General features: G+C 47.6%; 1 protein-coding gene across 15 annotated transcripts in view; it reads right to left on the bottom strand.

The window, feature by feature from the left end:
* Nucleotides 1-27,434, bottom strand: part of ATXN1 (ataxin 1) — a 412,684-nt gene that overhangs the window by 22,367 nt on the left and 362,883 nt on the right. For 14 of the 15 annotated variants that reach the window (XM_077886366.1, XM_077886353.1, XM_077886354.1 and 11 more), the window contains one exon: nt 1,382-3,455. In XM_077886366.1, the coding sequence (XP_077742492.1) occupies nt 1,382-3,295 (1,914 nt within the window). In that variant the 5' untranslated portion in view covers nt 3,296-3,455. Of the gene's footprint in view, nt 1-1,381; nt 3,456-6,767; nt 6,915-27,434 lie in introns of those variants that run through there. The other variant, XM_077886355.1, reaches the window with a different exon arrangement.

Raw genomic sequence — 27,434 nt, 5'->3', positions numbered from 1 at the left:
ACATCCCAAATACCACCTCTGCCATGACCATTCTCAGCTCGAACCTGAAGGAGGTGCTGTCACTTTGGGGTTTTTCAAAGTCCTTCATGGGAACATCCCCAGGAGAGCCAGGGAAGCCCCCAGCCTGGAGTCCAAACCACCTGGACAGTGAACATGCTGTTTTCTATAAATGGAATAAAAAGCACGCGTTCAAGTGATTTAAGAGACTGTGAAAAAGTGGGCTGAAAGAGACGGGGGAAATAGAATTAATAATACTTCCAGGCTTTAACACAACTGACCTTGACTGCATCTTACCCCTTGGGTTCCTATTTACTATACATCCAGGAGGTCACCTGGGATTCCCAGATTATGTTAAGCATGCCTTTTTCTTTCTACATTGATGCTTTGGCATCTTGGAGCCTGGCTGAGCCTGGCTGACCCTGGAGGGACTGCCCCTCCCGGGGTTAGCTAATTCCTTGCCCAGGGGAGAGTTCTTCACATGCACACCAAACGCTCATATTCCCAAACCACTTCCTCCACCCAGCTCTCACCTCTGGGCCACTGTCCACCTGCCCTCACCACACCAGGTACTAGACACCAGGGACAGCCCCGATGCTCCCAGAGCTCCCTGAAATTATTCAGACCAACCAATCCTCGGCCTGCTTACTCCCTGTCACTCATTCCTGCTCATGGAAACCACAGTACAGGTGCTTGCCCATGGTCCCTCCTGGCTCCCTCTGCCTCCTGACTGACCCTGGTGCTTCCCCGTGCGGCCCTGCATCGCATGTCCTGTCTTTTTAGGATCTAAGCATAACAAGCTACCTTCTCAATGGCAGCTGTGTCCTCACCTGTCGGCCTCACCACACCTAGATAAGAAAAGCACCTACATTTTAAAACACAGACGTTGGAATGGGATGTGGTGACTGTGACCATCGACTGTCCCCACCCTCACCAGCACGGTCTTTTCCTGACACTTTGTAAAAAGAGGCCCCATGACCCCTAAAAGAGCCTTGAGCCTTGTAGCATTTCTCAATTGGGGTTCCTCATTTAAACCACAGAATATATATATATTATATATATATATATATATATATATATATATAATATATATATAGATCTTGAGTGGTGATTTCCTGAATGGTCCTGACTAGCCCCACCAGGAGCACAGAAGTGAGTTCATTACACACAGCGGACGCCTGGGGGCATCAGGGCTCGCCTCTCCACAGAAGCTGGTTGGGAAAGAGGATGGGTCTATCGTGTGGGTATAAATGAAGACCCCGAATTCTCCCCACAGCACATTGGGGTCTGCCTCTTGGAAGACACGCATCTTCCCAGGAGAAGGATGACGGCAGCACGGCGGGTGCGCCTACCTGTGCGCCGGTGGGCTGGGGGTGAACGTTACCTGTGCTCGGTGCTCCCCGACGGCAAACTGTATCACGGCCACGCCGGGGTGGTGGCTGTCCTCGATCCTCTCCACCGTGCTGGAGTCGATCTTCAGATCGCTGCTGATCTCCGCGCTCTGGATGAAGTCTTCCGTCTTCAAGTCCTCCACCTTCTTCAGCTCCCCGTTGGCCAACTGGATGATGGAGCCTTTCATGAAGTAGGGGGGCAGCGTGGGGGGCGCCGCGGCGGGGGACGCCACTGACTGCACCACGGGCAGGTGGATCTGGGCCTGCACCATGGCGGGGTAGGCGGCCTGCGTGACCATGGCCTCCGGGCTGAAGTTCTCGCTCTTGGGAAGGGCGGTGGTGACGAACGTGTGAGGCATGGCAGCGAACTGGGGCGACGACGTGGCTATTGCGGGGGCTGCCCCGGACCCCTCCACGTCGGCGCTGCCCACCGGGATGAGCAGGGGCTGCGTGCCGGGGATCACCAGGTGCTGGGGCAGGCTGCCGGCGTAGGTGATCGCTTGCTGCTGGCTGCTCAGGTAGCCGATGACCGGCGCTTGAGTCCCCGCGTAGAAGGCGGTGGCCGGCAGTCCCATAGAGAGTGGCTCTGAAGCGCTGTGTGTGGTCTGGATGACCGTGTGGGGGGACAGCGTGGCGACGGCGGCGGCGGCCTTCACGCCCTCGGGGCCCAGAGCCTGTTGGGGTGACAGCGCGTAGGACCGGTGCCCGGGCTTCCCCAGGTGCAGGGCGCTTTTGTCGTTGAGGGTGGACGGGGAGGCCTCCCGGTGAGTGACCTGCTGCACCTCCAGGTCGGCAGCGGGTGTGTTGCTGGTGGGCAGGACCATCACAGAGGCCCGGACCCCCGAGGAGTCCCGGCTGCCGTAGTCGGGGGCGCTGGGGTGCACCACCACGTGCCGGGACTCGTACGGGTGGGGGAGCGACTTGCTGGCCTTCACCAGGCCCAGGTCGGCGGAGCTCGGGGCGCCGTACCTCCGGCCCTTCTCCACCTCTCCGTTCAGCAGCTCCTTGGCCTGCATGGCCTGCTGCAGCCGGCCGCTCTCGGCCTTCTTGGTGGCGTCGCGCGGCACGAAGTGGCCGCCGGAGTCGGTGTATTGCACTACGACCTGGGGGGAGGGCCCCAGGGTGAGCGTGTGTGGGATCATCGTCTGGTGCGGGTGGAGGTGGACGGGGATGGCCGGAGGAGAGGCCGCGCGCCCGGCGCTCTGCGGAGAGCTGGAGATGTGCACGTACTGGTTCTGCTGGGTGGGTGGGGGGGACCCCGGGGTGATGAGCCCCGGCGTCCGGCCCAGGTGCTGCTGCTGCTGCTGCTGCTGCTGCTCAGCCTTGTGTCCTGAGGCTTGGCTCAGACTGCCCATGTTGGCCAGCAGAGTGGAATAGGCCTCCAGCTGGGAGCGCTGGGATGGAGTGGCGGCGCCCGCGCCGGAGGCCACGGCACTGGTGACGGGGCTGGCCGTCGGGGAGATCAGCTGCGAGGGGATGAACCCGGCGTAGGGCCCGCTGTACTGGGAGGACCCGATGAACTGGAAGGTGTGTGGCAGGTGCGCGTACTGCACGGGGGACACCGAGGTCCCGGACTGCGGGGGAGGGTAGGCCGCGGGCAGCGTGCTGGTCGCCGGGACAGACCGGGGCGCGCTGGGCGGGGAGTAGTCCAGCCCCGTGGACAGCGCTTTGTGTAAACCTATTCCCTGCTGTAAACCGAGCTCCACGGGAGTCCCCGCCGGGCCGTGCCTGCTGCCCCCGTGGGCGCGGCCACCAGGGTTGCCCGGGGGGAGCCATGCCACGGCCTCCGCGCGGTGGTTGTCGCTGGGCGGAGGGGCCGCCTTGTCCTCGGAAGGCCGGCTGGTGGCGGGGATCTCGCGCTTCTTGGGAGGCAGGCATTCGTTGCTCCGCTCTTGGTTGGATTTCATTTTTCGCCGTCCCCCCTCCACGGTGACTGTTTCACTGTCTGGCTGGCTCTGGTTTCAGTCTGATACATGGAAAGTCACATTTGATTTCTGTAGGGGAGCCAGGCTCTTCATGAGGAATCATCTCCCCGTGGGTGCTATCCGCCGGCGGCAGCTCTGGAATCTGGGAGAAGGAAGAGGGTGGGGACGGGGGAAGAGAGAGGCGAGGCAGGAGGAAGGGGAGGAGGAAAAGGAGATGAAAATATCAGACTGAGACTAGGCCTCTGGCTTCTCCGAGAATTCCCCCAACCTGATGACAGCCCCAGCGTGAAAGCAACGTAAAGCCCTAGCCGAGTTCTAGAGCATGTCAGGAAGATGAGGGAGATAGGAGGTGATGGAGATACTGGGCAAGTCAAAACCTTACAGCAGCAGATGCCTTTTTTTTTTTTTTTTTTAATTTTCTACTTTTTTTAAAACGAGGCTCCAGCCCAGCATGGAACCCACCACGGGGCTTGAACTCACCACCCTGAGATCAAGACCTGAGCTGAGAGCGAGAGCCGGACGCCTTAACTGACTGAGCCACCCAGGCAGGCGCCCCACAGCTAGATGCCTTTTTATGGCGTCGACAACTCCCCTAAGACGGTCTACATCTCCTAACACATTGTTTCCCAATGTCCTCTTTCCCTTTTTTCTTTTCTTCTTAGAGGGTAGATGATTTCTTTCTTAAATTTTCTTTTCAGAAACGCTAGTCCCTTCCTCACCTCTTCTTTCCCTTGCAGAAAATCAAATTAAGCCCACGGGGAGGGTGACGCCAGGAAGGGTCAGCCTCAGATGCAGGTGCTGGGAAGAAGCAGGTGAGGAGTGGGGGTCCCCAGCGGTCTTTGGGTGTAAGGTCTGAAGCCTTAGCTACCAGAGCTACTACTCGAAGGCTCTGTCTGACTCTGGGTCCATACTCAATCCACAACCATTCCTCTTCCCTAACACTACACACACACACACACACACCATACACACACACACACACACGCAGTACACATGCCAACTCAGCAGAGGCAGCCAAAAATAATCTTGTGCTCTACAAGTTTCCAAAGAATTCCCAGTACAGCTACTCATATGGTAACAGAAAGCCAAAAGAAATCTGCGAGACAGTTAAAAAAACGAATATGGTTATGGTTAAAAACAAGAAAAAGGATGCACTAATAGGGTGGATGCATTGGAGGTCTCCTTCATGACAGTCCCACGCTCCCTTCATTCCTCTTTATTTCTTCCCAGGTAGTCTCCGAGTTTTTTCTTCACATCGCCCCCCCCCCTTCCTTTCTCCTTGGAAAGGGCCAACCCGCTTTTAACCCTGGAGATGGCACTTCTCTCAGATCAATCAGACTCAACCCTAGATATATGAATAGTGAGGTGGGAGCCAGTTGTTACAGACGCACAGCTCAATCTCTCAGTGACCAGAGATGTGTGGGCACATGGGTGCCCAATGGCAACAGGTGGAAGGAACATCATTGGCACCAAAGGGAACCGGGCTAACAAGCATCAGGTGTGAGTGCCCCCTACAGGCAGCAGCTGCAGACACGCGCAATGCCGTGTGCTGGGATCCTGGGAAGCTGCCCAGGGGCATTGGGCTTTGGGAATCCCAGGCTGCCCGGGGTGGGGGTGGGAGTGGTGGCATTTCTCCTACCCAGACCCTCTTTTCTGCGATCTGACCGTAAAGCAAACACAACAAGGCAGCAGCCTCTGGCACCCAATCCCCGTCAACGCTCAAGCAATGGTGACATCCCTGCATGAACACAGCCTCGGCGTGCACCTGCTTCTCCCCATCTCTCCTGCGTAGCCACGCTCCCCCACCCTCATCTGTAACTTCTGTTTTGGCCCATGATTTTGTGGTCTTGCTTCTTGCTGCTGCTCTTGCTTTGGCATCATTACCAAACACCGCCACTAAAGGGCGGATGACACAAAAAGTGGTCCCCCTCCTTCACGGTTGTCATCCAGGTATGTATGAGCTGGAAGTGCCTCAATTCGGTGTCTCAACGTCAAAGGTCATTTCAATAAGAACAGGATTTGTCATATGCCAAGAGAGGCACTTTAAAGACTGGGATGGAAACAAACATAAAGGGAAGAGCTCTCAGATGTTAATGCTGGGGAAATATCTGTGTTGAAAGAGTAATGTCAATCATTTGGCCTCCCGACCTAGGGCTTTTAGAAGTCCAAAATAACTGTGTTCTCTGTAGCCTTCTGTCATAAACAGTGCAGCGCATAATTTACACACAATGTCTGCAAATCAATCAGGATGACAGTGCTAATTTCTTTCTTTTGGTATAGTGATAAGCACTATTTTTTAAAAATTTATTTATTTGAGAGGGAGAGAGAGAAATGCCCACACATGCAGGCGTGAGCCAGAGAGGAAGACGGCGAGAGAGAATCTTCAAGCAGACTCCCCACGGAGTGCAGAGCCTGCCACGGGGCTCAGTCTCACGACCCTGAGATCGTGACCTGAGCTGCAATCAAGAGTTGGATGCTGAACTGACCGAGCCACCCGGGCACCCCAGTGCTATTTTCAAAACAGAGTAAAATTAAACCACAAAATTATAAAAATCAGTGGCCCCTTCTGGCTGCTTAAAAAGTACTGACAATGAGCTTTTATCTTTTGATTTCAAGAGTCACTTCGGAAGGAATTGTGTAAGCTCCCACATTCCCACACCAACCAGCAAAGAAAAGTCATTTAGGGGATCTGCTCAAAGCCAGCCGGCCCGCGCGCCCCCTGCTGGTTGCACAGCAGCACTGATCCAATAAAACCCCACAGGATTTCATTAGGGATGTTCATGCAAGAGTGTATGTCAGAATCCAAAATGAGAACATTTGCATATAGTAGGCCCAGCCAGTGAGGGAATAGGTTAATTAGCCCAAGGCAGCTCGCGGGAAGAAAAAGCAGCAGCATAAAAGTCCTTTCAAAGCCAAGCAAAATGTCAAACACATTCAGAAGAGGTCCATTAGCAATGCAAATGTGAAATTGCCTGTACAACCAAATGCACAATATACAAAACTAGAAAACCCCTCTGAAGGTACTTTTTAAAGAACCCAGCTTTAGTGAATCTGAAAAGGAATGCTCCCAGCAGTGCCTTGGTTTATTTATAGCGTTCACTTGGGAGACACGGGCTTAGCTGGCCCTAAAGGTCTCTGTAGAGACTCCAGGGCTGGTGGCCTAATGGGCCACTAAGACATACTGGTCTTAATGTACAGATTCAAATGTATTCTTCTGAAAAGCGACCCATTGATAAACATCTTTTTCAGATAATACGAATGATAAAATCAGGGATCCAGAGATTAACACAGGAGCTGGAAAACCTAGGGCCAGACGGACCAAAATTTTCAACCAATCCTCCCGCTCCATTTAGAAAGATCATATCTCCTAATTTCCCGGGGCAGCTCGGAGGAGACAGGGGCTCTGTAGTTCTGGGCATGCATTCCTTCTCTATGCTCATCAGCCCAGTACTACCCGAATTCCCATCAAGGAGAAGCCCTGGGAAGGGAGGGATTGAGTCACGGTGTTTTCAGAGAACCACCAGAGGGCACCATAGTTTGCCACCAGGTCCCTCCCGGGCTGATTGATTATTCGTGGAATTAAAAGAATGGAGAGGTGTATCTTGAAGGTGGAAGAGCACAGAAGGGAAAAAAGGAAGGGAGGGGGAAAGAGATACAAAAGAAAAAAAAAAAAGAGAAGAAGAAAAAAGGAGTGTAAGATTTTTTGCTTTCAGGGTCTCTTTCTAACTGCAGACAAATGGCCTCTGTGTCCCTAATTACCTACCTTCTTGGGCCTGAAACACATCATTGGTTCAGCTGGGCCCCTGGGGAGCTCACTTCTAGAGGTACAACAGAAATATTTCTTCAAAACATGGGGACGCACTATTTTACAAATGCTAAGTTACCAAAGAGCCACATATGCAGATCCCATTGTTCAAACATCATTATTAAGAAAGGTACTGGTTGAATCTTAAGTGTCTTTATAGAACTACATTTGTATCTCTCTCTCTTTTTTATAATTTAGCTCAGTGCCATAAGGCCCTGCTCTCCAAAGTGCAGTCCTCAGACCAGCAACACCAGTACTCCCCAGCAGCTCTAGAAATGCAGGATCTCAGGCCCCACCCAGCCATCCTGATTTCGAATCTGCATTTTAACAAGATCTCCAGATGATTCATATGCACAGGAAGGTTTCGGAACTCAGGTATGAGATTAAATTTTCTAATCATCAGCTCCTAATAAGCAAATTAAACATCTCTAGCCTCTCTTTCTGATGGAGTAGGTCCTGGGAAACCACACTGGGTGCTGCATATGTAAACACAGAGCGGATGGAGCCTCAGAGATAAGCAGCTAATATTTAGGGAATATTCAGGGGGTTTATTTTCGGGTCACTTAGACTCAATATAGGTTAAGTAACGAAAGCTCCTTTTCTTCTGGTTCTTTGTATCTTCAGAAAAATATAGGGAAATACACTTTAAAAAAAAGCTGTTATCATCAATTTTATACGACTCAGTCATCTCCAAGAAGAAAAACAGAATTTAACCAAAGAAGCCCCACCCTTACACGGCTGCTATAATTCAAAAAAAATTCCCCCATTAAAAGAACGGAGAGGTGTATCTTGAAGGTGGGAAAAGCACAGAAGGGAAAAAAGTAAGGGAGAGGGAAAGAGATACAAAAAAGAGAAGAAGAAAAAAGGAGAGTATGATTTTTACCCTTTGGATTTACACTGTCAGAAATGATAGGAAAATGAGATGCCTCTGAGCTGGAAGATGTGGGAATGGGTCCCCACTGACTCAAGCCTTGTAAATAACAACAAATTGCTTTGAGTGGGAGCCACTCCTGGCACTTGATACGTACAGTCCTAAAAATGCACTCCAAGGTCATAGCAGTAAACTGGGTTGCTCTCTGCCTAGCACACCCAACTGTGTGAGTTTCTCGGTTTGAGTGGGATCCCATGACTGTCTGGAATGCATGGCTTTGCACACGAGAGGCATGGTTTCAGGGTTAAAGAGGAAGAAATGCAGATTGATGAGCTCGGGTCAGTTCTGGAAAAACCATATGACCATTTAGGAGACAGGGGAGGCCACCCAGGCGCAGGTTCTCGAAGTCCTGGACATGCCAATCTCCAGTGTTATTCTACTGCTACACTGAAAGGTCTGCATCATGTGCTGCAGAAGGTACTTTGTTTAGGTTAAATATTAAAAGTAGACCTAACCCCATCATCCGTGTGGCTACCGTGATGGAGAAAGGTGGGTCGGATGATGGCACAATTAGGTATCTTCCCAGCTGATTGGACAAGCATGCCCCAAGAGGAGTGGATCACACAGTCAGTCGTCAAAATACTCAACTTTGTTTCTAGCAGGTAGAGTGGGCCTTAACCGTCCAGTGTCAACGGGGGAGCAAATGGTAGGCCAGAACTCTATTTTTAGTTCTATGCTGTTCAACATTTTATCAGCGTTTTTGCTGTCATATTTGGCGGTTAACAGAAAGCTGCAAGAGACGCTTTATATGTTATAGCAATCAATCTACAAATTCAGGGATCCTCCACTTTTTTCAAAGTTTCTATTACACTTTGCTTTTTTACTGAACACGTCCATTAGTACCTGCTTTTGCAAACCAAAAGAAATCCAAAGAGGATTTTGCTTTCACAAAAAAAGGCGCAAAGCAGAAGCCGCGTTCAGCATGTTTTGCTTGCTGTAAAGGCAGGTGCACCCTGAGCAGGGGGAGTGGCGCCACCAAGCGCCTTTCCTGGGAACTACACCCAGCATCTCCGGGTTTGAAAAGTGTCTTCCAACATCTGGGCTGGATCTGGATTTATTTTGTGCATCTGGTAGCAAGATGTGTCCTAAAGTATCAGAAAAGCCTAAGAGAGGTTATTTTTGGGGTCCGGGAATGCTAAAACCTTCTCCATGTAAACGAATGATAATTGCTTCTTTACTTAAAGCCCATTTTGGCGTATAAGAATTTTCATAGGAACGCTCTACTTTCAGATAGTGGGGGAAACCTATACAGCTTCAGAAGCTGGAAGGGATGGCACGAAACCAAGAAAATGAAGATTCACAGGAACACATGTAAATGCCTGCCCTTGGTTTCAATAGCTCAATTCATTTGATAGCAGAGGTTGAAGAGATCTGGCTTAAGACTGGTTTGAACGAAGGAGCCCAAGAATTCTGAGTTTGACCATACATTTAATATGAACCAACAGTTTGGTATGGGGCCTGAAAGACTAGCATAATTACAAGCTTCAATGATAAAAGAGAAACGTCCATAATTAAGAGATAAACACTGCAACATCTTATGCTGGTAAGGCCAGGGTCCAAGGGGTCAGGGCACAGTGGAGTGGGTCCGGAGTGGAACAGTCCACTTAGGGAGTGGTCTGGATGCAAGGCAGGCAAGTAACAGAGGAGACAACTGCCAATGTATGGCCTGGGGAAGTACAAGAGAAGCCGGAGCGTACGTGCAATGCATGTCTATAAAGGGCTGTCCCTGGAAGGCGGGAAAACAGAACTGAGCCCCAAATTATATGAGTGCGTACAGTAAAAAATCAGAAAGTAATCAAAACTGTTAAGAATGGGCTGGGCTGCCTCCCTGTGGGACCCCGACCACTGAGACTGAGTTTGGAGACTCCAGTTGACGGTCCCAGATAAGTGGCAGAGACTCCTGTCCTGCCCAGGTGCTACTTTTGTATATATATTTTTTTCATCATAAAGATTTTTGAGACTGTGATTTCACCTGCAACAAGGGAGCTTGTTTACAAGCCTACTCTAACTTTCCGATTTTCTTTCTGGTATGTCCTCAACGACAACTGCTTATTTGCTCTCTCTGCCCTGCTTAGCACAGAGCTTCACTGGGCAAGTCTCTTGGTCCAAAATGAGGTGGCTTCTGAACGGGACACAGGGTCCCAATCACATCTCATTAGGCCAGAGACCCCTTGCAAGGTTAGCACAACTTTGCAGAAGAGGCTAATATCCTCACCCCAACACACACAGGCCCCGCCCCCCCTCTTTCTCTCCTCTGTACCTGGTGACATGGATCTTGATCTTCACAGAAGTGCAGTGAGCTCGAGGAGGAAAATCCAAGAATGACAGCTTGTCATTCACAGTCTACACAAGTGCCTAAGGACATTTAGAACACATAAATGTGCACCTTAATTTGTATCACTAATCAGACAGGGTAGTGGACTGGACAGTGGACCCCCAAAAAGTCTATCTCTCTGGAACCGATGAGTATGACTTTGCTTGGAAAAAAGGGCATGTAACTAAGGATCTTGGGATGGGATGATCCTGGATTATCCACGTGAGCCCTAAATCCAATGACAAGTCTCCTTGTAAGGGAAAGACAGAGAAAGATTTGAGACGCATCAGCACACAGACACCATATGAAGATGAAGGCAGAGACAGTGGAGTTTTATGGCCCAAAGCCAAGGAACACCTGCAGCCACTGCAGCTGAAGTCTAGGACATATCCTCCCTAAGAGCCTCTGGAGGGAGCACTGTCCTGTCGATGCCTTGACTCCAGACATGTGACCCCCAGAATTGCGAGATACATTTCCAAGTTTTTATAAAACACCGCATTTGCAGTAATTTGTTGTGGCAGCCCCAGGAAATGAATACGAATGGCTTCCATTCACCCATCATCCAATATATGCCAATAACTCAATGTACACATCTTATTTACCCCCCTTCCAACAAAGTCTTGGGGTTTGTGTTTTTACCTCTATGGGGACACAGGCTTGGTTAAGGCCGCACAGTCAGAGGGGGAGCTAGCATTGGAAACCACTTTTTTTTTTTAAGATTTTATTTATTTGAGAGAGAGAGTGCATGCGCACAAGTGGGAGGAGGGACAGAGACAGAGGGAGAAGCAGGCTCCCGACTGAGCAGGGAGCCCACCGTGGGGCTGGATCCCAGGACCCTGAGAGCATGACCTGAGCTGAAGGCAGACACTTAACCAACTGAGCCACCCAGGTGCCCCTGGAAACCACTTTCTTGTTCTTTACAAGCATTATGCTGGGCAGACCGATGGACTGGGATGCACCATGGTGATGGCAGCACAATGGCAAAGCTCCATTTCTTCCACATGGGAAAGAGACAGGATACATAGGGGTAAGAGGGGAAAAGCTAGCCAAGGAACCTGCTCACTGGAGCCAGCGCTAATCATGGACTACAGCGAATGTGGTATTCAGTGCCATGCGCTGGGGTGACTAAGGAGAGATTAGGATCTTGTCACCTCACAGGTAAGTGAGCTGGGGATCTTCAGCCCTACCCAGCACTCAGCTCAATGCCACCCACCCAGCTCTGATAGACCCTGGAGAGGACATCCTGCCTAGGTCAGACATGCAGAACTGTGGATGCTAGCTCACTCGCTCCCCATCTAGCATCACCAAAAGCAAGTTCAAGTCTGTAGTCAAAGTGCAATGCCCTCCCTCAGTGGCCACCATGCACACCACACCGCGTTTCCCTTTGAGGCAGGGCCTGGCTGTGCAGACAGGGACCCGCTATCACCACTGGCAGCTGGGATTTTAGTAAGATGAGGAAAAGGCCGAGGAAACAGTCCTGTTCTTCAGGGTAGTAGTACCATGAATCATAGTTTTGGAGGCCCTGTTTATAGATTTTTTTAAAAAGATTTTATTTAAAAAAATTTTTTTTTCTTTATTTATGATAGTACACACACACACAGAGAGAGAGAGAGAGAGAGAGGCAGAGACACAGGCAGAGGGAGAAGCAGGCTCCATGCACCGGGAGCCCGACGTGGGATCCGATCCCGGGTCTCCAGGATCGAGCCCTGGGCCAAAGGCAGGCGCCAAACCGCTGCGCCACCCAGGGATTCCCCCTTATGTATTTATTAGAGAGAAAGACTGAGAGAGAGGAAAGGAGAAGAGGGAGAGGGCCAAGCAGACTTCATGCTGAGTGTGGAGTCTGATGTGGTCCTTGATCCCACGACCCTGAGAGCATAACCTGAGCTGGAACCAAGAGTCGAACGTTCCACCTACTGAGCCACCCAGGCGTCCCTCATCTGTAGATTTTTGTGGCAACAAGTACAGTCACTAAATATAACACAGTGATTAGAAGATACGAGTCCACTCAGAAGGACACAGTCCCATGTGGGCGCTCCCCGGCTGGGAGAGGGGGGTAGCACCGAAAGACCCAGAGATATTCTGATTGAAAGGCCTAAAGGAGATGTTGGAGGGGATTCCTCAAGAGGCAAGCCTGCTCCTGGCTGTTCTTCTTCTGCTAAACTCCTCCGCCTGGCAAGTAGCTAAACCACCATGTCCCTCACCCCTAAGTGGGGCTCCGTTCTCTGCTACTACTGTCAGCAACCCGGAGAGACAGCCTTCACCGAGTTTGGGCGAAACTTTACTCAGATTCCTGGCTGCTGCCATTACCGTTCCTAGCCAACATGATGACAGTGAGACGGGGGAGGTATTTTTAGTGGGTTTTGCCCCCCTCCATGGAAACACAAGGAAATCTGTCATGCGGATGGGGTCCACCGCATGGGGACATGGCCCATGTTCTTGTGCGCTGGAGGCCAGGATGCGTGAGACAGGAGGGGAGGGGGCGAAGCCCGCAGCTGGGCTGTGCGATCCCTGGAAGTCGGCTCACGTGGAATGTCACTGCAGCATCTGGGGAGCCAGTGTCCCCTGGCAGCCTGCCCGTGCTGGAATTCCTGGAAAGGCTCAAGACGGAAAAATAATCACTTGGAGGGATAACCATCTGGATTGAAACTGGTCCCAAATGAATTGTCCAATGGAGTTGGAGTTTTTAAGAAAAGCTGGAAATGCCTTTCTGTCAAGACCTTCCCTGGCTCAGTACGTAAGCAAATATCTTTCTGCTTTCAAGTGTCCTGTGTGCCAGATTAGCTGCCCGGGGACACCCACATCTCTGTTTATTCACCACCCTGGACGAAAACTGGGAATAGTCAGTTGCACAGGCATTTTCCAGCACCTTATACTTGGTGGTTCTCACATTGCCCTAGAGGGAACAGGACAGCGGTGGCTGGCCCCCTGCATTGCCTCATCCCTGGGACCGCTGTGACAGGTGCCAAGAACCAGCTACAGTGACACAGTGAGAGTCGGTGCTGGGAAGATAAGAATCTGTCATTTCTTTGACTCTTAATTTAATGTTCTTGGCACTACACGGGTATATCTCTCTACAGAATTCATTAGGCATTCATATCCACTGGCATATTTGGAATATCAAGATAAGTATTAATATTATATATACGAATACTGGTAAGAAGGTAACATATAGGGACATCTGGGTGGCTCAGCGGTTGAGCGTCTGCCTTCAGCCCAGGGCATGATCCTGGAGACCCAGGATCGAGTCCCATGTTGGGCTCCCTGCGTGGAGCCTGCTTCTCCCTCTGCCTGTGTCTCTGCCTCTCTCTATGTGTTTCTCATGAATAAATAAATAAAATATTTTTTTAAAAGGAAGGTAACATATAATAATATTACTATTAATATTAATAATAATTAAATATTATTATTACTACTACTAACAAGAAGGAGGAAAGAGCACACTAAAAAGAATAAGCTCTGAGGCACCTGGGGTGGCTCAGGGGTGGAGCATCTGCCTTTGGCTCAGGTTGTGATCCCGGGGTCTTGGGATCGAGTCCCGCATCAGGCTCCCTGCGTGGAACCTGCTTCTCTTTCTGCCTATGTCTCTCTGCCTTTCTCTCTGTGTCTCTGGAATAAATAAATAAAATCTTTTCTTTTTTTAAAAAAGAATAAATAAGCTCTGGGTAGACAGAGTGCAGAGTACAAGTTCTAAACCTGGCTTCACCCCAAACTGCCTATATACTACATTTTCTCTTTTAATGTAATTTTTATCTTACGCAAATTATACACAGGCCCGGTTTAGGGAGGTGAGTGTTTCAACAATGTGTAATGTTGTAATTATTGTCTCTGCCGATTAATTGGGCACACGCACAGCGCCTGGCATAATGTACACACTCAATAAACGGCAGCCATCAGAATTATAATTCAGCCAATGCTTTCTCGTGAATTCTCGGTCTTTTCCCACATCTCTGCTGTTGATCGCTCCTGGTTAGGGAACCAATAGAATCAATACACTACCTTCAAACTATCAATCCTTTTAAACATCTGGGTTTCCCCCCCCACACACACCTGTGATTTACACAAAAGAGAAAGTCACGGCTATCTGAAAATGTGTTTTCTTTCTCCAGTTGATCAATGGGATTAATAGTTCCCAGTGCACAGGCCCCTCAGTCACACCAAAGAGCACACAAGCAACTCATACACCAGGAGAATAAATAGAAAGGGGGATGCCAAACTCAAGCGACAGGATTTCCCGGTGAAGGGTAAGTGTTTTGGTTCCATGTTCCACTCTGCCTGCTTTTCCACAATACTTCCTGGATGAGTAATTCCCAAAAGGCATGGTGGAGAAATGCAGACTCTTCTTTCCACATCCCACAGGAACGCTGCCAGCTGTCTCCTTGCGCACACTAAGTTCTGCTACACGCCACACAGCAAAGCACCAGGAGTAGCTAGAGGAGGCTCAGATGCTACCAGCCACCAGGGGCTGGACCTCTGGGAGCTCAGATGGTCCAAGTTTATGAGCAAAGAATGTGAAAATCTCCATCAAGTTAGAAAAATGCCTTTCTGGCACTGGGGCATTCTGGAGGGCGGAGGTCTCAAAGCATTCATTGCCCTTGATGTGGCTGGATGAAAGGAAAGTGGGCGCCTTTGGATAATCCATCAGCTAACAAGGCAATCCTCCAGGGTAGTAAATGCTGGTTTCCCTTCTCTGGTTGTTTTCCAGTCTCTGGGAGACTGTACCATTTTTCAATCCTCTTGACTACAAAGGCCCTGAGACCTCCTGGGACCCAGTCTTCCCAAGGCGAAGCAGGTATGACGGAAATCACTGAGGCTTTCTTTGTGCAGGCTATTGTGATGCTTTCCAGACAAGTAACAACCAGGGCATGATCATGCACATCGTAAAGACAAGAGCGCTCAGACGCAGAGTGTAAGTGATTTGCCTAAGGTTACATGGCTCGTAAATGGCGGAAACAAGACAAACATCTTGGTTTATCTGATGCATGAACCTGGGTTTCAGTTCTTACATCGTGCAGTGGATCTGCTGGTATGTACTGCAGGATTAACCTTACTCCAAGACGGGTCTGGCCTCACAGCTACTGGGCCTCTGGGATGTCCTGCCTGATAGGAGTATGTCTGTTTGGTTGGGGGGTTTGGCTACAAGACAGTCTAACAATATGATTTATTATGATGGGGTTTGGGGGCCATGTGGTATCAGTTCCAACCCCTGGAGGAACAAATTATTAAAGGTATTCACCTGACTTCTGGGAGGGGCTGGGGACATGTGGGTGGTATGCAATTAAGCTCCAATAAAAACTCTAAACACTAAGGCTGGAATGAATTTCCCTGGGGGCAATACTCCATGAGGACACATTATGGCCTGAGGAGGTCAGACCTTCTAGCTCTGTGGGGAGGAGATGCCTGGAGACTCAAGTATCTTTGGCCCCCTCCGGAGTCTGTTCCATATACCTCTTCCCTTGGCTGATTGAAGTCTCTGTCCTTTTTCTGGGATAACCTATAACTGTCAGTATAACAGCTTTCTAGAGTTCTGTGAGTTATGGAAACTGAGGATGGTTGGGGACCCTCCAAATTTGTAACTGGTGTTAGAAGTGAGGGCAGTCTTTTAAGAACTGTTCTATCTTTGTATTTGGTCCATAAAGTCCTTTTATTTTTTAAAGATTTTATTTATTTATTCATTCATGAGAGACACACAGAGAGCGGCAGAGACATAGGCAGAGGGAGAAGCAGGCTCCCTGCAGGAAGCCTCATGTGGGATTTGATCCTAAGACCCTGGGATCACACCCTGAGCTAAAGGCAGACACTCAACCACTGAGCCACCCAGGTGCCCCCCATAAACTCCTTCTTACAGCTCATGATGATTAAATACTTAAACAGATCAAGTAATAAAAGAAACACAATAAATGAAGTCCACCACGGTTCATGGATGAGAACAAATCATGACCTGAGAACTAGATCAGTCCAAATCTGTGTAGCTCCAAATGGTGGCCAGATGAGTGGTTCAGAAAGGGGGAAGAGAACATGGTACCCAGCGTAATCCAGTCTGGGCCAGGGCCCAGTCGAGAAGGCCTCCCCATGGCAATTAGCCAATGGCACATGCATAGAAAAGTATTGAGTGGTTCAGTTTTCTAGGACCAGAGTTCAAAGTATTGGAGCAATGGGGGCAACCCATCAGCTAACTCCCTGCTGTCTCAGGATTCTCAGTCTGCTGAATGAACTGACTTGCTGGAAATCTCCCACAGTCCCTAGATACTGACCAGCCCACCAGACCAAACGGAGGGCGGGCTGGCTCTCCAGATTTTCGAGGAAGCACTTCCTGCAGAACACAAAGCAAGTTGCCCACGACAGTAGTGGCTTCACTGTTTTGGCTCTGTTCAACAACGGGTAGGTCAGTGGTCGCAGCTCTGGGCTGAGAGATAAGAAACCTGGGAGCCTTGGTCTTGGAGCCTCACTCTCTGTACCTACAGACAAAGAAGTCAACCCTCACTGCACATTAGACTCACCTGGGGTGAAGGGAGCTTTTAAAAACAATACCAATGTCCAGACTCACTCTGGACAGCTAAATCAGAATCCCTGATGGTGGGGACCAGCACTACCATCTTAAAAACATGCACCGGCAGCTTCTATGTGTGGCCAGAGGTGAAATCACACATATGATCTTTGAGTTCCCTTCTACCTCCACCATTCCTTTGCAGAATATTTCAATGGGGCCTAAATACAGCCTCCAATCCACTGCCCTGTTCTACCAACACAGAAACAGTGTTCTCTTGGGGCACCTGGGTGCCTCAGTAGGTTAAGCATCTGCCTTCAGTTCAGGTCATGATCCCAGGGTCCTGGGTTCAAGCCCCATGTTGGGCTGCCCGATCGGTGGAGAGTCTGCTTCTCCCTCTCCCCCTTGCTTGTGCTCTCTCTCCTTCCCTCTCTCTCTCTCCAATAAATAAAATCTTTTAAAAAAAACCCAAACAAACAAACAAAAAATGGTGTTCTCACCTCCTTTAGCTTCACTTGGAAAATAAATTATGTCCACAGTAAGAGACTACTTACATATCTTAAAAATAAAAAAAGAAAAGGGAAGATAATAACAAGCACCAGGGAAGATGTAGAGAAAGTGGAACCCCTGTGCATTGCTAGCAGGAATGTACAATGGTGCAGCCATTGTGGAAGACAATCTGGCAGTTCCTCAAAAAGTTAAGTGTAGGATTATCATGTGATCCAGCAATTCTCCTCCTAGGCGTGCATCCAAAGGAACTGCAAGTAGGGACTCAAAGGACACCGTAAGGCAGTGTCCACAGCAGCATTATTCACAATGGACAAAAGGTAGAAACAACCGTCCATCAACAGATGCATGGATAAACCAAATGTGGTATATAGCCACACAATGGGTGATTCATCACTCAGCCTTACAAAGGAAGGCGATCCTGATACATGGCTACAAGATGGGTGAATCTGGAACCATTATGCTAAGTGAAAGAAGCCAGATGCAGAAATACAAATATTGTATAATTCTCCTTACAGGAGAATAGGCAAATTCACAGAGATGGAAAGTGGAACAGAGGTTACCAGGGTGGGGGACGGGGGTTGGGAGCTACCGTATTCGTGTGCACGCGGAGTGAGTTGGAGACGATGAGAGAGTCACAATAACTAACTCACATCCCAGAGTTAGTTCTGGAGACAGACAGCAGTGATGGCTGCACAAAAAGGCGCATGTGCCCAATGCTATGGAAATGTCCACTTTAAAGTGGTTAAGATGGGAAATTTCATGTTAAGTATATTTCATCACAATAAAAAAAGAATTTTTCAAAATTCTAAGGCACGATTTTAAAAGTCTGTGGGTCAACTGCAATCTTGTCTTCAAACTTGCCCCTGTCCCCAGTTCTGCCTACAGCTGCGTAGCTCACCAAAACACCTGCTTAGAGACACAGCCTGCTTTCCCCAGCTGGACAAAAGGGCATCTTTAAAAGCCGTCAAAATGATGTGCACGTTTTCACATTCCCAACAGGGATGATGAACAATAAAAAGTTAAGGAGTGTCAACGTCAGTTGGCATCTCCCAAATTCTCCATCTCGCTGTTACTGGCTCAGGACAGAGAGCTGGCTGGTGTCCCCCTCCTCCTCTTCTTCCCTAGATTTTATTATCAGGGTCTGCTAGCCCCACGCTCTGTATCAGGGACAACGGGCTTTGGGGAAGGGCCGCCTAGGAAATATTTCCAGCTTTGCAAGCCATGTAGTTTCTGTCGCAACTCAATTCTGTCGCTGCAGCGCAGAAGTGCCAGGGATATACATAAGCCAGCAGGTGCAGCCGTGTCCTGTTCTGACCCTCAAACATGCTGGGCTCCGGGCCTTTGGGTATGCATACTCCCTCTGCTCTGAACACTTTCCATGCCACCCACTGCCCCTCCACAAATGCACCCTGTTGCCTGTTTTCTAATCCAGGGTTCTTACATCTGGAGTTCCCAGTTGATGCAGATGCTGGTGGTCTGGGAACCATACTCTGAGGACCACTGGTTCTCTTTCACGTGTCTCTGTATCACTTACTTGTGGCTCTTCCCACCCCAACCCCATATCCTGTGCCTCTCCTCGGTGTCCTTTAACACCCTGCCCTATTTTACCATACACACACTGCCCTACAGCTGTGTGCTCGAACATCCTCCCCATCCAGTCCCCTAGGCTAACACCGGCCACTCCCTTTCCAGGTCTTTGCCTGTGGCAGGCACCCTGACTGTTTCTTTCATAAGCATTCCTAAAATCTCAGCAAACCATGTAAGCCCACTGCAGTCTTGCCCATCCCCTCCTTCTCTGGGGCTTGCCAGCATTTACAATAACCACCGCAGTCTTAGCTCATTGCGTTCATCGTGCTATAATAATCTTGCTTTTGCATGTTCTTCTCATCAGATCGTGACACCCCTCCCCCCGCCCCCCGAGCTGGGTACAGACTGAAATTTCATAACCCCTTGACATTCTAAGGTCGCTGTCCTTTCCTTGCTGGTTTACTGTCCTCATCCTGTGTCTGTCTATGGCCGTCTTGTCTTTCTTAGACGTTGGCTACCAAAAGGTAAAGCGTTTTTGGATCGTTTTCTGGGTTTCTGGATATAATGACACAGTGTTGGATCAAAAGTTGAACTCATGACAAAGAACATAAAATACTGTGCATTTGAAAAGCATCTGCGCTTCGAGATTCCATTTCAAACGCAAATTCTCATGTGAGATGATTAACCTCCGATCCTTCCTGTAGCAGGAAGGACAAGCACACCATGTGAGAGCTTGTTAAAGATGTGCGCTAGATGGGAAGGCCTTGGAAAGTCCACATCCAATTATCCCAAACTATGTCCAGATTGTTCTACCATCAATCCCAAGGAAATGCTTCTGGTCATTTTCGGATTTACTGGAAGGAGTATGTATTTACAAAGACAACAACTTTATTGAAACCAGCCTAAATCAGGCATAGAAAGAACGGGGAGACAAGCTGTAAATCAGCCAAGATAAGAATTCTCTCTGAAATAAATGTTTGTTTTAAAATTAGGGGTATATGACTCACAGTCAATGAATGGGTGGCTGAGTTCTGACCCTCAAAAGATGAATGGTTCGTTTTGAAAAGCAGACAGAGTGCGAAACCTACTTTCTACCTTCATTTATTTCAGAAGGAGGCTACATAAGCGAAGCCCAAGAGGCCCTGGAGTCGTTTCCAATCACCAGCAAAATGGACAACGGGATGACTCGCTACCTGCAGCTGTTTTTAATCAAAAAGCTGAATAATTACTTCAGCTTCTCATGGGGCTCACACGTGGCCAGCGCGAAGCTGGTGGAGCACTGAGGATGCTGAATGAACCTGCCAGAAACCCTACAGAATGCGGCTGCCAAACGGCTCCTCCTCCAGGGGCTCCGCGTCATCTACTTAATCAGGTATTCATTCACTAAAAAGATTTTTTTACACTTTCCCTGGAAGCATGCCAGTGTCCTCTAAGTGAGGCACACTGTCAAGTGGACTGCATTGAGCAGGAGATGTCGGGGACAGTTTTACATTCTTTTATTTTACTTAGGGTCAGGGGAGAATGGAACCACCCCTCTACGCAGTTGTTGGCCATGCGATGAAAGAGATGTTATAATGAGGAGCTGGTCAAAGAGAAGAAATGCTTTGCCTGGTCTTTGCTTTTAGAGACCTACAGTGCTTGGGTATTGTCCTGCTGGGCCATCCACACCTGGTCGGACTTTGGTGTCACGTGGATTTAGGCTCGACCGATGGCTTCTGGCATTTGGTGGTTGGTGACGTGATGGAAGCTATTCAACTTTCCAGGCTTTGATTTTCTCTTGAAGAAAAATGGAGATAGTAATAAACCCAACCTCATGGAGTTGTTTTGGAATTGCATGGGACAATGGGGTCAGTTCCTAGCATACGGGCTGGAGTCTCTCAAAACAAGTGACTTCTAGCAATGAACCGCTTTTGAGCATCAAATGACCTCCTGGTGTGGGATTGAGGACACAGGCTTGGGATCCTTACTGCCAGAGTTGTAATTCAGGCTCCTTTACCGGCCAGCTGTGCCTCCGTCCCTTTTTCTCTAAGGTGGGAATAATACCAGCATTTACCCTATAGGCTTGTTGTGAGTTCACACATTCAAAGAACTTAAGCCAGGGTCTGGCATACTGAGAGACCTATGAACGCTGGCTGTTGATGTTAGGATTATCTCTTGAGAAGGGCCTCCGCCCTGCCTCCTTCACTTAGGTCACATTTTCACCTGTATTAGGAAAATTCTTGCCTCCCTTGAGTTCTCTTCCTGGGCTCCTTTGAGAATCACATGCACCAGTCAATTCCAAGCAGAGACACGAGGTGAAACGTCGTCTAATTAAAAGGTTCCTTGCCTCACCTCCGTTAATGAGGGATTTCAAGTCTTATCGGTTCAGAAAGTTTACCAAGTCTCTTAAATGGTCTTCTAGGAAATAATCCATGCTGGGGGAATTGATATGTTTTTCTCCCTAAACTGGACTGAAGCCTGGTCTGCAGAACAAATGCTCAATTACATCTACATTCAAAAATAAAATCCAAATGCACTCATGTTTTAAATTTGGGTTTGTCTGTATTATTTGCTATTTTTTCCTGCAGTATAAAAAGCAGCTTTTGGGCTCCTCTGAACACAGAACACAGCACACTCTTTGGGTACAAACACTCATTATAAGTTAAATCAATCTCTTTCCTGCTTAACCTCTTTAGAATACCCATCCCCTAACCAGAATCTCTATAGCATTATAAATGCACACACAAAAAACTGGCAGGCTATTTCAGCTCAGGCCCTAATAGCAAATGAAAGACAACAAATAACGTTGCTGTCAGCTGGAAGCACGGAAGGAAGGGCCGTACTCTAAACTGGCAATAAAATGTTTAACGGACAAATGAAATGCATCAAAGTCAGCCAGTGCCCCGTTGACAACAAAGTTCATTTTCCTTATTCACACCGTGGCCTCGGAAGATAGTTTACTTCTCTGAGCCTCTGTTTCCTCATCTGTGACAGGTAGACAATAATGAGGTCTTCAAAAGATCGCTGTGCCACAGGACCACGCACGTGACAAAGCACAATGTCTATCACGAAAAGAATACGTTTTTTTTTACCTAGACTTCAGTCTCATACCCCTGACTGCCAGTAGGGCATTTCCACACGTCTGCTCCAACTTCCCCCCTCATGCCTCTCAAGCCAGAATCCACTTGAGTCCATACTGGTGCCAATGGTTTTGCACCATTTTTGGTGCCTTCCTACCGCTTCACTCCCATGTCCAGTTCCTCCCCTAAGTTTGCCAGTCTTCCTTCAAAATGTCTCAACTACTGGGGAAAAAAGACTCCTATCTCCCACTTTTTTTCATACCCATCATGAGTAAGGACTACCCCTTGCCCAGAGAAAGGGCTCGCCCTTGCTCCTGCTTTGGGAGGTCATCTGTAATAGACCTGATAGGAGCCTGTGCTTACAGGATGTAACAGAAGGCAAGTCTCTGCTTCCTCATCTTAAAATGGGGATAGATAGATCTGAAAATGTCCCGCAGGAGTGGGGTGAACACTAAGGGAGGTACTAAGTATTAAGCACTTAGCACACTACCTATAAACACTGAGTATGCATGCAGTTCATATTAGCTAAAATGTGCTTCTGGCATTCAGTAGAAGCTACATCAATGTTCACTTCTTTTTTCTTTATAGGGGGAAGGAGATGGGTCTGAGTATACTGAGAATCCTGCCAGCACATTCAGTATTTTCATTATCTGCCACCAACTATTTTCACTGTGAGCTTTGCTCTTGGTCTCCTGCTCAGAGATCTACCATTTTTCCTGATTGATTTTTTTTTAAAAGTTTTGCTTCATTCTTAAATATGTGGTATTGATAAATTTTCCTTATAATGGTATTCCAACAGAGCAAAGGGAACCCGGGGCCTTGTTTCAGTGTTTTACCTTGGGCCCATCAGCGTGCCCTGATTTTCATGGATTTCATGATTCCAGACAGAGTTCCAGATGTGTGCTGAGGGCCACCACGTTCCTGCTCTTTTACAGACTACACTTTTGATTGGGAAATGGAGGAAAAAGCCTTTATTTCAGTGTGGGGTAATTTCTTAAAACAGGTTAGGCTTTTCCCATGAAACATATATAATATGCATATGTGTACATATATAATATGTATATAAAATATATAATTTACACAGATATTATATATTATTAAATAGACATATTTTATACATATTACACATATACAAATAAATGTAATGCTATATAACACATTACATATGATATAAAAATATATTTTGTATAAAATATATATTATATATTACATCTTATATATAATATAGAACATATCTATTTTATACGACACATTTTTTTCATAAGCACATGTCTCAAAAACCAGGATCTTTCTCCTTTCTATAGTTTCCAAAAACCTCTAGTTTGCTTCCATTTTGCTCTGGTTAACTCATGCAACAGTGGACGGGGTGGTAAACATCAGCAATTGGCAGTGACTGAGTCAATCAATAACATTTCCAGGGCAAGTGATAAAACAAACCCACCATAAACATATAGTAAAAAAGACACAGCGTTAGCCGCTGAGAACTTCCCAGCAAGCTCTCCACAGGGGATCAGAAGGGGCCAGCCGGGTACGTGTACGCAAACCACAAACAGCCCAGGCATGAGTAATGCACTGGACGGGTGGGTTTTGTTTCCTATTTCACAGTTGATTTGAAACCTCGCTCAAGGACAGTATGTAAGATGATGTTTTCATTAAAAGCATGGATTTATAAGCTCCCTCACCACAGCATTAAGTTTTTAGATCGCTGTTGTGTACGAGTACGTGACAGTGAAAGTTCTGCAACTGAGTCGATTATCAGAAACTCTCGTGACCTTGTGAAAATTCACCTCCATAGGTTTCCAAGATGTAGCAGATCTGGGCTGGGACCTAGGAATCTATATTTTTAAAAACTTCCCTGGTGATTCTGACTGGCAGCTACATTTGGAAACCTGTGACACTTAACCTTGGCAGGATGTCAGAATCACCTGGGGAGATTTTTAAAAGTCCTGTTGGTCAAGCCACACCCCAAACCAACAGGTCATAAAGCCTTGGGTGGGACCAGGCATATGGAACCTAAGCTAAGATTGAGAATCGCTGCTAAGATCCCCGAGGGACGCACATGTTCGCCTACGTAGCTCCTCCCTTGTATCTAGGACAGTGCTTGACATGTGGTAGGCACCCCGCAATAAAGCCAGGGACACTCTGTTTTTAAAGCACAGAAATGTTCCAACTATAGAGAAACACAAATGAAATACTGAGTTCCAGGCCAACCTATAAACGAACGGAGCTCCAATTTTATTTGTTGACCTGCAAGGAATTTGCTTTTACTGAACTTTGCCTTCCCCAGAAAGCAAAATCCAGTCTTTTGGCATGTGTGTGAGATGTTTAGAGCATCATTTAATTTCCTATGATGTGGGAGGGCAGGGTTCTGCAAAGAGCCCCGAGCTGCTCTTGGGACAGCACCTAGTTCAGGAGGAAAGAAAGGGTGGCTGGTGCCTGCTGCCACGTGGACTCTTTCCCCAGTTTGTGACAGGCACAAGGAATGCTCCACATAAATGCCAGGCCTCTGGTGCTCTGATGAGCAGGAAGCTCCGTGGAAGCACAGACCAAATCCTAAGTAGAAGCTCTACGACCGGGACCTGCCAGCCCCACGCTCCTGAGTCCTGGGACTCTGGCACAACCCGAATCTCCAAATCCCACTGTGCACATCTTTCCATGGTTCTCCTTCCCTTAATAAGGACATGTATTTGTTTTAATCATGAAGGCTTCTGTTATGTGCAGTGTTTAACTATCTTTAACTCACTTCCAACAAAATAGAGAAGAAGAAAAAGAAGGTCTACAGCCCCCTTCTTTGGACTGATCAGTCTGCTGAGAGCCGAATCCAGTTGCCCACGGATGCTACTACTCTACAACCTTGTGTGCCGATCACCTAAAAAGCAGAGGTGCTAAGAAATGGTAATTCAGCCTTATGGAAAACCGCAGTGGTGATTCACTGCCATCTTCTTTTTCCCTCAGTGGTATGAACACCTACTCTTTGCGACAGGTGACTCATCTGCCACTTTCCCCGCAGGTTCTTTTAAGTGAAAACGCAAAGAAGAGCAGTTTCTACCCTGCTGGATGAGCCTGGTGGGGAAGAGGAAACCTCATCCATGAGAAAGCCATGACTGTTCCTTTCTGTTCCCTCCCCATCCTTCAGACTGGCAACTTGAATTGCCTCCTCCTGCCTTCTCCCGTAACCACAAACACCTCCAGCTCCAAACACTGCTTCTTAAAAATAGCAGATGAAGGGCTTACTCTGGTGTGCCATGGGTGGAGCTCATGCCTTCCTTGTCACCACTCTCCACTCTTCCTCCTGAGAGCTCTACATTGTCAACACAATGAAAGAAGCCATGAAGGCATGTTGCCTTGAACGTGCCTCTTGCTTACAGTACCTGTGTGGCTTGGCTGCAAATAAGCAAATACCTGGATTTCTTATCTCCACACACGGGCAACATCCGAGTAGTGACTCCCTTCTGCCTCCTGTGGTTCCTGCCCACAGTCTGCAAAATACTTCCAGTGTTCTTTGGATGGAAGAATCAGGGACTAAGCCATTGCACAAATCATGAATTTTCCACCTCTTCCCTGCTCATCCTATGGCTTGGAAGGCTCCACATAAAAGTTTTTCTGGGATCCCTGGGTGGCGCAGTGGTTTAGTGCCTGCCTTTGGCCCAGGGCGCGATCCTGGACACCCGGGATCGAATCCCACGTCAGACTCCTGGTGTATGGAGCCTGCTTCTCCCTCTGCCTGTGTCTCTGCCTCTCTCTCTCTGTGTGTGTGACTATCATAAATAAATAAAAATTTAAAAAAAAAATAAAAAAAAATAAAAAAAAAATAAAAGTTTTTCTGACGTCTTTTGACTTTTGCTAGAAAATGGCTCCACTCTTCTGTCTTATTGAGTCTCAAAGCAATGGTGAAATGAAATAGGACTGTATTTGATTCTAAGCATCATCTCTTTGTTTCTGGCAATGTTCTGGGAATAGGAATGTACTCTGCCCTTCGATGAAGAAACTTTTCAAAACCTATAGTCAGGGCCCAAGTAAGTGTTAGTATTTTCCTTCACACTCTTTTTTTCTCTCTCAATTTTCCTTGGCAGAAAACTAGCAGAGAGGTAGACTAAATGAAAATTCCTCAGTTTCTCATCTTGTATACTGCCAAGAACAGTGTGACCTGTTCTGAAACAAAATAAAATAAATAAAATAAAATAAAATAAAATAAAATAAAATAAAATATAAATATATCATAAGGACAAATGTACTGATATCAGGAAAGTTGCTTGAAATTCCTTGTGGGAAAACACGTCATGTATTCAGGCCACTCTGGGTTATCTGATTTTTTAAGATCCCAGCATAGTAGCTGTGAACTTTTTTGGGCCCAGGTTTCTCTTCTAAATGGTAGCTCAAGGACAGTAAGCTAATTTTCAAATTACGCATTTGTCAAACATTTTTAGGAAGATAAATAGTGAGCAACCAACATTTGGATGGTGCTCAGGAAAAAAAAAACATAAAAATCCCCAACCCCTCCTGTATTTGGTGTTGCTGTTTCAGAGGTCCAGATTGTAAGAGCAGTAATCATGGAATAAATCAGAACAGAGGGTCATGTGTGACAGTAAAACGGCATGTAGCACCATCCCCTGTCATCTTTTTTTCATCAGCATTTCAGATGCCGGTTTCAGCATAAGGCCAAGAAACCCAAATCCCTAAGGAATTTATACGAATTCCACATAGGCTTTCTAATTAGTTAATAACTCCATTTATAAAATGAAATCTCTTATTTTATAGGTGGCAAAACCGAGGCCCAGAGAACTGGCTTGTATTATTAAGGTCATAGAGCTTTAGAGTGTGTTTTAATTAAAGGCAGAATCAAGACCAGGATGCTGTCTCTCCAGCTCCTACTTCACTGCCTCTTTCACTCTCTGCCCCATCTCGCTACGCAGAAGGCTACAGTGAACTCCGTGCAGGCTCCTAGGGTCTTGACTAACGTAGCTATGGCGTGTATAGAAAAGAGGTAAGAAGAATTAGCAAGGCTCCGTGAATTCCTGGATGAAGCTAAATTCAAGCCAAAGGAATGAGAGTGCTTATAGGGGAACAAGAAGAGCATGACCATTATCAGACGAATAAAATGAAAAGGATGTTGTTCTGGAGGAGGAAAGGGTAATCCGTCTAAGACTCATTTTGATTTATATGGCACTAAAACAAACATATGGAGCTCATCTGTGAGGATGTGGAGCAGGTAAGCAGACCAACATTTCAGAAGCAGTACCGATACCCCAGAAGGGAAGTTGAGGCTAGGAGAGATACCTAAGGAGGGCAGAAAAGAGGGAGGAGACAGACACCTAAATTTAAACTTTAACTTGAAGAGAGGGAAAGTAGTCAAGAAGATGGAAAGAAGCTAAGGCCATCAACTATATTATAGATATAGCCGAGAAACTAAGAAAGACGTGATGGAAGAAAGGTCACTGGATTAGACCACTGGTTCTCAACCTATGCTGAACAATGCAAGCACTGGTGAGCT

The sequence above is a fragment of the Canis aureus genome, chromosome 37 (genome assembly GCF_053574225.1).
Source record: "Canis aureus isolate CA01 chromosome 37, VMU_Caureus_v.1.0, whole genome shotgun sequence".
Lineage (NCBI taxonomy): Eukaryota > Metazoa > Chordata > Mammalia > Carnivora > Canidae > Canis > Canis aureus.
This window is presented reverse-complemented; position numbering and strand designations above follow the sequence as displayed.